The sequence below is a fragment of a genome, unplaced genomic scaffold, assembly GCF_019419815.1.
Source record: "Pyrus x bretschneideri cultivar Hongxiangsu unplaced genomic scaffold, Pyrus_bretschneideri_v1 Contig86, whole genome shotgun sequence".
Classification (NCBI taxonomy): domain Eukaryota; kingdom Viridiplantae; phylum Streptophyta; class Magnoliopsida; order Rosales; family Rosaceae; genus Pyrus; species Pyrus x bretschneideri.
Genome location: NW_025999827.1, coordinates 1,227,080 through 1,236,442, shown reverse-complemented (window position 1 = coordinate 1,236,442; position 9,363 = coordinate 1,227,080). Strand labels below are relative to the sequence as shown.

The 9,363-nt window shown below is 35.3% G+C and overlaps 1 protein-coding gene across 2 annotated transcripts; it reads left to right on the top strand.

The window, feature by feature from the left end:
• The first annotated feature begins 1,202 nt into the window (after positions 1-1,202).
• LOC103955643 (bifunctional riboflavin biosynthesis protein RIBA 1, chloroplastic) lies at positions 1,203-7,402 on the top strand. 2 transcript variants are annotated; one of them, XM_048576202.1, is made up of 8 exons: positions 1,203-1,566; positions 2,245-2,312; positions 2,420-2,718; positions 2,858-3,073; positions 3,453-3,775; positions 4,241-4,370; positions 6,021-6,317; positions 6,919-7,402. In XM_048576202.1, the coding sequence occupies exons 1-8, from the start codon at positions 1,517-1,519 to the stop codon at positions 7,183-7,185; spliced, it is 1,650 nt and encodes a 549-aa protein (XP_048432159.1). In that variant the 5' UTR covers positions 1,203-1,516; the 3' UTR covers positions 7,186-7,402. The 2 variants fall into 2 exon arrangements, with proteins under 2 accessions (XP_048432159.1, XP_009365819.2); XM_009367544.3 differs by lacking the exon at positions 2,245-2,312 and having other exon boundaries at positions 1,207-1,566; positions 2,382-2,718.
• The last annotated feature ends 1,961 nt before the right edge of the window (positions 7,403-9,363 follow it).

Genomic DNA, 9,363 nt, shown 5'->3' with positions numbered 1-9,363 from the left:
TATTTAATTAGATCGTTGGTTCGTGGGTTGGTTTGTGACGATAATCTTCGAAAACTAGACAACTAAGGAGCTTGACTAAGCTGGAAAGAAAATTAGCCAACTTCAGGTTCCATCACGTGAAGATTAATCAAGACAATATATACTGCATCCGAATAAAAGCATAATACCAAAGTGGAGAAATGAAATTCGAAGAATAAGTGAATCATTGTAGCCAATTGTTTCTCATGCTCTATGTCAAATAGAACCGTTTCTTGCAGTCCACCGGATCGCTTCTCATGCTCAATTCAATACTGTTCTAATTGAATGATTATATATTGACTGCTTCGATGAAGTATATGCAATTTGTTCAGTAGTAAAACGTCATGCTCACCAAAGTGGACTAATTGAGGCATTTTGTTTGATCTGTTTCTAAAAGTTCAAGAATCCTATCCCTCTACACGATCATTGGGTGCTTCATTGAATAGAATCAAATAGAACATCATAACATGAACACTCATATGGACCAAGAAAACCTTGACATAGATTGTGATGATAGGTCACCTATTATGATGATAGCACCATTGAATCAAATACAACACTTTGTTTCCGCTTGATGGTAATTGTCAACAAAGTAAAAGACAATTCACGTTTAAAATTTAAGTTCAGTGTAGAAATAAATTTGAACTTTTCTTTTTTTTGAATATTCTAATATAACCTTGTCTGCGTGCTTTTGTTTTTGAACATGATTGCCTACTTAAGGATAAGGATAAAGAGGAACTTTTACTTAAAACTCTTCATGTTCAAATTACAGAAGTTTATTTATGATTAGAATCGTTCATATTATAAATCGCTATTATAAATCGCTCAGTAAAGATCATCTCAGTAAAATAAGAATTAAAACTAAAGTTGTTTAGTTAATCTATTGTAGCAAATACATAAACGGTTCGTAATAAATTTACCAATTTCATCCATCTGTTTTTATACAATTCGATGATTAAACGACTTGAGTTCTAATTGATTTTTTTTTTTTTTTTTGTAAAAATAGCCTTTATAGAATGATTTATAATATGAACGATTATGATCATAAATACAAAATTCTATAATCGGTTATAAACAATTTTAAGTAGGATTCTTATACATCCTTTGAATAACTAAGTACTATTCTTTGTTTTTATTTTTTTATTTTTTGGGCAAAACGAAAACGAAGGTGCTTTTCCTAACACAAACTATGGTGGCGAGATAAGGCTGACGTCATATTGAATGTCCACTGGATATGAACCGTCTTTTTGTTGTTGTTGAAAATACTGGATATGCATCGTTGAATTGAGTCATTCCGTTTCGTTTCTCTGCAATTGCTTGGCGGTGGCTTTCGTTAACCGACCGGCGCAACCACCTCAAAGTCTCTGAATTCTCTCTCTTTCTCTTTTCTTCTATTTCTCTCGCCCTCTCTCTCTCTCTCTCTCTCTCTCTCTCTCTCTCTCACGGAACACAGCTGGGCTGAAAGCCTGAAAGCAGCAGCTCCACCTCCAGGCTTCCAATGGCTTCCATCAACCCCTATTGCTCCTCAAAGGCTCTTTCCCCTTATCCGTAAGCCCCTCTCTCTCTCTCTCTCTCTCTCTTCGTAATTTGATTTGAATAATTACAGTGAACTGAAATGTGAATCCTGAAATTGATGAAGATTATGGAGGTTTTTCGTGTTTCAGAATAGTGGCATTGTATGTAATGTCTGTTTAATGTTCAAATCTTCATATGGGAGAGATGAATTGACATTACACTGATTCAGGTAGTTAATGGAAATTGGAAATTCATTGTTTAGTTCAGAAATTCTTGGTTTTGTAACCCTAAATTGTGATTAAGAATTTAGGGAATTATTAAAACCCACTATTATGAACATTTTTTTCTCCATGCACCCCCTAAAATTTTCCATTTATCTTTCGGTCCCAGAAAATGCATAGGTACGTAGAGAAGGTCGCGTGAAATAACTTTTGTAATTGGGCCAACTGGTTAATTTGAGTCGAAACGCTGAAAAACTCGTTGTCAGTGAAGATTTCTAGAATGTAAATAGAATAGAAAGTATGATAATGAAGGTAAACTATAAAAAAGACAAGTGTCTGAGTAGGGGGTGGATAAGAAAGATCTATTTTCTAGAGGGTAGAAGAATAGAAATATATGAAAGTGAGGGTAAACTATACCTGACCCCTCAACAATTTTGGTTAAGAACTATGGGTTTTATGACCTAATTAATAAATTTATATGTGATTTAAGGTTAGCAGGTAAACACGGTTTATCAAAAATGCTGCTTGCACAATTGAGAAACTCTTCTCCTATGCTAGGTTTGTTCTGAAATTGTAGTCCCTTCCCCCTATGTTTATGTATACATGTCTAATTAGTTTTATATTCAGAGGGCACACTATTCTATATCCTGGGACTTCGCTTGCAGCAAATGGGCGATTATCCGGTTTTTTCACACCGAGTGTATCATGGAAATTGTGCTTTCATTCCAAGGGATCAATTCAGGCAAGAGCTTTGCTGGGAGAAGATGGTCTCCTGTCTTACCCAAATGGCAACCCAACTGGGAGTGAAATACAACCTGATGCATTAGGTTTCGGAACACTTTCAGCAGAAACAACCCCAACTTTTAGTGGGTTCTCTTCTGAAAATGATGAAGGTGATCTAGATCATCCTCTACACGGATTTTCTTCCATTCCAGAGGCCATTGAAGATATACGTCAAGGCAAGGTTGGTCATTTTCTCAATTATTTCTGTTGGGAAATTAAGGAATATATATATATATTTTTTTTTTTTTTATCTTTTCTTGTGCTTAATTTTTCTGGAGGTGGATAATATAGCAGATCATTAATTCAAGAAAATATTGCAGATGGTTATCGTTGTAGATGATGAAGATAGAGAAAATGAGGGAGATCTTATAATGGCAGCTTCCTTGGCAACACCAGAAGCTATGGCATTTATTGTCAAGCACGGAACTGGGATTGTTTGTGTGAGCATGAAAGGAGAAGACTTGGAGAGGTTGCAACTTCCACTTATGGTGACACAGAATGAAGAAAAACTTTGTACGGCATTCACTGTCTCAGTGGTATGTATTTAAACTTTCCATCAAATTAAACCCAATTATACATATTGAGATGTGCGATTAGGAGAGGAACAATGACCTTATCAGGATCACAGGTTTCTTGTTCCATGTATTTTACAATTCTGGTCAGTAACTGCATCCGAGTTTGTTGGATCTCTCAATGGCTAGGGAAAGAGTGAAAAGGATATTGTATATACGTAGCTGGATTTGACTCAATATTTTCTAGGGACAGTGGAGCTGACTAGAATTGGTATTGCCAACCTTGTCTTTGTCTTAGGGATGGGTAGTAAAAGTGTAATCTATTACTTTATTGATTATATACCTGTCTTGTGAATTATAATAACTCTTATGTGGATGACCTCAATTGTATTGGACTCCATAGGATGCAAAACGTGGTACAACAACTGGTGTTTCTGCTCGTGATAGAGCTGCAACAGTCTTGGCTCTTGCATCAAGAGATTCAACACCTGAAGATTTCAACCGCCCAGGACATATCTTTCCCCTAAAGTACAGAGAGGGAGGAGTTCTAAAAAGAGCCGGTCACACCGAAGCTTCAGTTGATCTTGCTATGTTGGCTGGGCTGGATCCAGTAGCAGTTTTATGTGAAATTGTGGATGATGACGGTTCTATGGCTAGGTTACCAAAGCTTCTCGAATTTGCAAGGGCAGAAAACTTGAAAATTGTTTCCATCGCTGATTTGATAAGGTACTCTGAATGATTGTGTCTGGACATTATGTGTTCAAAGTGTACTAGCTGTAGTTACCAAATAAATCCTTAATACTTGACTAGTTCACAGATGACTACACAACTGTTTCATTAACTGAATAAAGGTTATTACATATTTTTTTGGGTCATTCTGCAATCCTCGAGTTAGCATCTACGAGTGAGTGAAGAATGTTTATTTGACAGCTTATATATACTTTAAATAATTATAACCTCTATTTCTTTCATTCAGCTAAGAATGGTTTAAGGGCTGTCCAAAAACCTTGCCCTCTTTTCTTTCCTTTTCTTCAAGAGACTAACTTTTTTGTGAAGTAATGAATTAATGTTATTGTTACTTCTTGGTATACTTCTGTTAGGACAAGTAAATTTAAATGTTGATTTTTGTCATGTTCTTCAGATTTAGTGGAAGAAATTCAAATTACGATGTCTATGAATTGTAACTTTCAGATATAGAAGGAAAAGAGATAAGTTGGTGGAGAGGGCTGGAGTTGCACAAATACCCACAATGTGGGGGCCATTTGAAGCCTACTGTTATAAATCATTGCTCGATGGGATTGAGCACATTGCTATGGTTAAAGTAAGTAAATCATTGACATAGAGTATTCTCCCCTTAAAACTATCTAACCTTCATTATCCGACACCCATCATAAATAGCCGTTGGTTGGAATTCTTCCCTTATTACTCAATTGTCAATTCGTGAATTGTTTTGCTATCTTTGTGCTGTAGAATTCTCTTGGTGTTAGCATTCTACAATGTCAGTGTTTGGTTGCTTAGTTACCAGCGATTGTTTTTGTAGATATTATTTTTGCTCACTTCTTAGAGTTCATTTTTTTAGTACATATACCAGATGTTGTGTACTTTTTTTTTTAGGATGAATTTATGGAATCACTTATTTGGGAATCCTCAGATGTGAGTCTATCGAGAAAACTTCAGAAAAATGACAAGAGATGACATGAAAGGCCCTTGAGATGATATATCGATTTTCGACAAGTGGCTCTAGGATAATACCCCTAAACGTGAAAGGTTTATATCAATTAATCACGAGGCTTGCACCTCATGCTTTTAAGTCTTTGCTTCATATTATTGGCAGCGTCTTGTCATGAACAGTCATCCGTTGTGAGCAAATGAACTTGAGATATTACGACTGTTCAATGGTCAAATTTTTTGATGCTACAAGGAGTCATTTGGTGTCATGTAATTATCTTTATTGAACTAGCTCATAGACACCTGTTATAGTTTTCTTTATTGACAGCTCCTAGAAACCTTCAGGGATATTATCTTTATCCAATGAAGGATCTGCCAGAAGGGTTGAAACTTGAAAGCTAAGTAAGAGGAAGGTAATCTTAGGTTATATTTTTCTATGGGAGATTGCCCTTACGTCTTCCTTCTCAAGACTCCACAGTTTTCTAGCTGGATGTGCAATTGTCTATCCTCTACCATCTACCAGCTAATTATGTTTAGCTTGTTTCTGTATCCTAAGTTTCTTATCAGACTCTATTTGATGATGGATTTAAGAATATAGTTTTTATTTATTGAGGGATAAGGAAGAGCTTTGAAATTATGTTTATATTTTAAGGAAAACTAACAAAAAGTCCAAAAAGCTTCTCTTTTAATGAAAAGCCCTTTTTAAAGGTATAGTGAATAGTACCAGAGAAAGGTATAAATGTGGTTTTTCGTTAAAAGTGAACAGTACTGAGAGTGTTTTGTTAGACCTCCCTTTATTTTATTGAATGTTTATTTCGTGGAATTAGAATTGTGGGTAGCTGTTATCTACCTGTTTTTCTAATAGTTTAGGGTTTTATTTATCATGTTGTCTCAATACTTTATGAGGACGTCTAAGGTACTTTTTTTTTTCATGGGATTGCCTTCACTGAAAGGCCTCATTGTAATAGGTTTTCAGACTTTGGCAGATTGGTGTGATAATAAAGAAACAGGTTGTCATACCCCCTAATTGCCTCTCATTATCCTTCTGTTCAACATCTTTCCCATCTTCTTTTCTCTCCTTTCTACTGCATCAATTTCTCTCCCTGCCTACATAAATTCATATCACAACAATTTTTGTCCTACTATCTTTCCATAGCATGGTTGTATTCTGTATCATACTTTCATATAACTAGTTGGGAGATACACTAAATTGTGAGGGTTGGATGAAAAGTAAAACAATATTCTGTGGTTGATCAATGTTTATTCATGTAAGTAACTATTTGCAGGATTTTAAAATGTACAGGGTGAAATTGCTGACGGGCAAGAAATACTTGTGAGGGTACACTCTGAGTGCCTCACTGGTGACATATTTGGGTCAGCCAGATGTGACTGTGGAAACCAGCTTGCACTTGCAATGAAGCAAATTGAAGCAGCTGGTAGGGGTGTTTTGGTGTATCTCCGTGGACATGAAGGTAGAGGAATTGGTTTGGGTCACAAGCTCCGAGCTTATACACTGCAGGATGCTGGGCGTGACACTGTTGAAGCCAATGAGGAGCTGGGATTACCTGTTGATTCTCGCGAGTATGGCATAGGTGCACAGGTACTGGTTTCTTAGCAGTAAATCATATCATCTGTGTCATCATTTTCAGCATTGCGTATCTTTTCTCGTAGATGTATTGACATATTGTTAAAATTGTTGCTTACATGAGCCTTTCATTCACCAGAAAATTGTCCCTTTCTTGGCTGACTGGATTGCAGAATTGATTCGATCCCATTTTAATAAATTCCGCTAGTTGTTGGGGATTACAATGGATCGGGATTCATTTATGGACAATAGATTTAATGGCCTTATATAGTATCTAGAACATTAAATCTATAATTACTTTGATTTAGATGTGAATCCATAAAATACCGTGTAGTTTTTTCATCACATTCTAGTTCCTTTCTCATCACCATGGTGGAAATGTTTTGGCGTTGGGGCTGGGAATCTTCTGCTTCAGGTCTTTTGAGTTGGTTACTGTTATCAAATTGTTATTTGAATTACTTTCTTGTGACTATATGTTGATATTTATAATTGTTACACTAATGCTTTTAAGGCAAATTTGCATATAGATTTTCCTAGGCTTGTTTCTTGAAACAATCTCCCATAGCGTAAGGTGGATTGTCTTGATATCTAAATTCATGACTAAACTCTTTCGCAGATACTACGAGATCTAGGTGTTCGAACAATGAAGCTGATGACGAACAATCCTGCAAAATATATTGGTCTCAAGGGTTATGGCTTGGCCATTGCTGGCAGAGTCCCATTGTTGGCACCAATAACTATGGAGAACCAGAAATACTTGGAGACTAAACGGGCAAAAATGGGGCACATCTACGGTTCAAAATCTAATGGTCATGTAAATGGCACAATCGATGAAAGTAGTTCAAAAATTGACAACCAATCTAATGGTGTGTCCGAGACATGAAAAAATGTCGGTTTCAGCTCCCCAACCGGAGATTCAGGTGGGTAGCTGATTCTCTGATGCTGAGATTATATTCATGGCTATCACATTCTTTCCTACATTGTTATTTCTCTCGTCAAGATCACGGGAGAAACTTAACATGCATTCTGTTGTATGCGACATCTCTCGCATTAATAATTTCCTAGTAACTGCTAATGGCGGGTAGTGCTTTCTTCTTTAATTCATTGTGTCCTGAGCTCAAACTCGCTCTCTTCTCCATATAGTTTAGATGAATTTACGTTTGCCAAAATTGATCATCATCTCTTAATCTTATTGCTTTGCTACATCTAGCATAGCATGATTCTCAATTGACGTAACATCCCAAATCAAGGTTTCGGTGCAATAATCGTACTACAAATTCAGCCGAAGGAATCGGTTTTAGACTGAAGAGCCTCATTTCACTACGAACCATTTTCAAAGTGGTTCGTTCTAGTTTCTTTTCATTTCAACCTTCTAGTTTAATCTTGTAATTTATGCTTTTTTCGCAATAAACCGACTAAAATAAGCTTTTGTGCGATTTTTTTCTTGTTTATTTAGCATAAAAAAGAATTACGACGTCGAATGACACAATCTTTCGATTATATATTACATTAGCAATGAGAAATAACGTTGGATCAAACCAGGCTTTCATTGCACGGAATTTCTGTCCGGTCTTATCCAGAGACTTTTTTGTTTTATTCTAAGGGAATCAATTTTACACCTTTGTGAGGATTCGTGAGATCCTCAAATTATGTCTGTTCATAGTATATCGATTAGTTTTTATCAGGTATTATTCATATTTAATTTTAAATAAAGTATTTAAAATATTTTATAACTACATAATGTACGATGAACGGATATAATTTAAAGATCTAGATGATCCTCATTCGTTTTCTTGCGCATCAAAAAGTGCATGCGCAAGCTTTTGAATGAGATAAAGGCTGTGGTCTGCAACTTACGTGGCATTTGGCGTCTAGGAGGAGTAGGACTGCTGAAAAAGGTAAAACTGTCAACAAAATTGGGGGCAGATCAAGGGCTAGTTTGGTAAACAAAAATGTTAAAAAGTACTTTTAGAAAGGAAAAAAAACATATATACGCACTGTTATAGTGTTTAGTAAACTTTCATATAAAATCTCTGCAACTATAAAATTTGAAATCTGTTATTGCTTTTAAGAATTTGATAAAGGAAAATTTTATTTGACCCTATATTTTGTATCTTTATATCCAACTTACTTTTTAAACTCACCTTCTAAACTACCTGCATTTATAAAATTAGAACTCTCTTGAATCCTATAGGTTACTCCCAATTCAATACTACTCTATCTAGATATGGAAATTGTGTGGATCCAATTAAGATAGAAGTAGTATTGAACTGGGAGTAACATATAGGATTCAGGGGATTATATATACATATTTAAATGACAAAGGGTTGACAACTGATGTATACATAAGTAAGATTTTGTTGAACTCTTCTTGAACATTATATTGATGCTTATGGTCACATGGATTAAGTGATTATTTTGGAGATAAATTTCTTTTTGTGCATCAATATACAGTGATGAATTTAAGAGTTTTTATTATTTTTGTACACCCTGTAAAGTTTTTGGAGTTAGTTTTATAAGAGAAGTTTGTTTTTTGTTTTATTTTTATTTTTACCCGTGCGTGGGGTTATTTTTTTCGCCAACATCGGGTTCGGGGCATGACAAAATGGTATCAAAGCATAGGTATTAAACAACCTTGGACAAAGTTGTGGTGTCATTTGGATAAGTTGGTACAAAGGAACTAGAACCGGGGTACTTGGGCCATCTCCAACCGAAGGGGCTATGTTTAGGCCCCGTCCAGAATATAACCCTGCAAGAAATTATTTTTTAATGAATAGTGTCAGACCATATTTATATACTATTTCCAACCGAATGGGCTCTTTTTTAGCCCCTCAATAATTTATTTTTTATGTTTTTTCTTTAATTTAATGGGTTAATTGAATTAAACTACCATATTAAAATAAGGTTTCTGAACATATTTTAAGTGCCTCATGTCACTAAATGAATAAGCCTCCGGATTTCTTATCTTTATATAATCTCAATAAATTTTCGTATATGATTTCGAGTGACTAGGGTGGAGATTGTGTTGTTATTTGTTAAATTTTGTTTTAAGTTTCATGTT

What these genes read in the sequence shown, in the direction of transcription:
- LOC103955643 (XM_048576202.1), top strand. Translation starts at nt 1,517, where the DNA reads ATGGCTTCCATCAACCCCTATTGCTCCTCAAAGGCTCTTTCCCCTTAT. An exon ending in AAGGCTCTTTCCCCTTATCC is followed by an intron (nt 1,567 to 2,244) that starts GTAAGCCCCTCT and finishes ATGTGATTTAAG; the next exon opens with GTTAGCAGGTAAACACGGTT. An exon ending in AAACTCTTCTCCTATGCTAG is followed by an intron (nt 2,313 to 2,419) that starts GTTTGTTCTGAA and finishes CTTCGCTTGCAG; the next exon opens with CAAATGGGCGATTATCCGGT.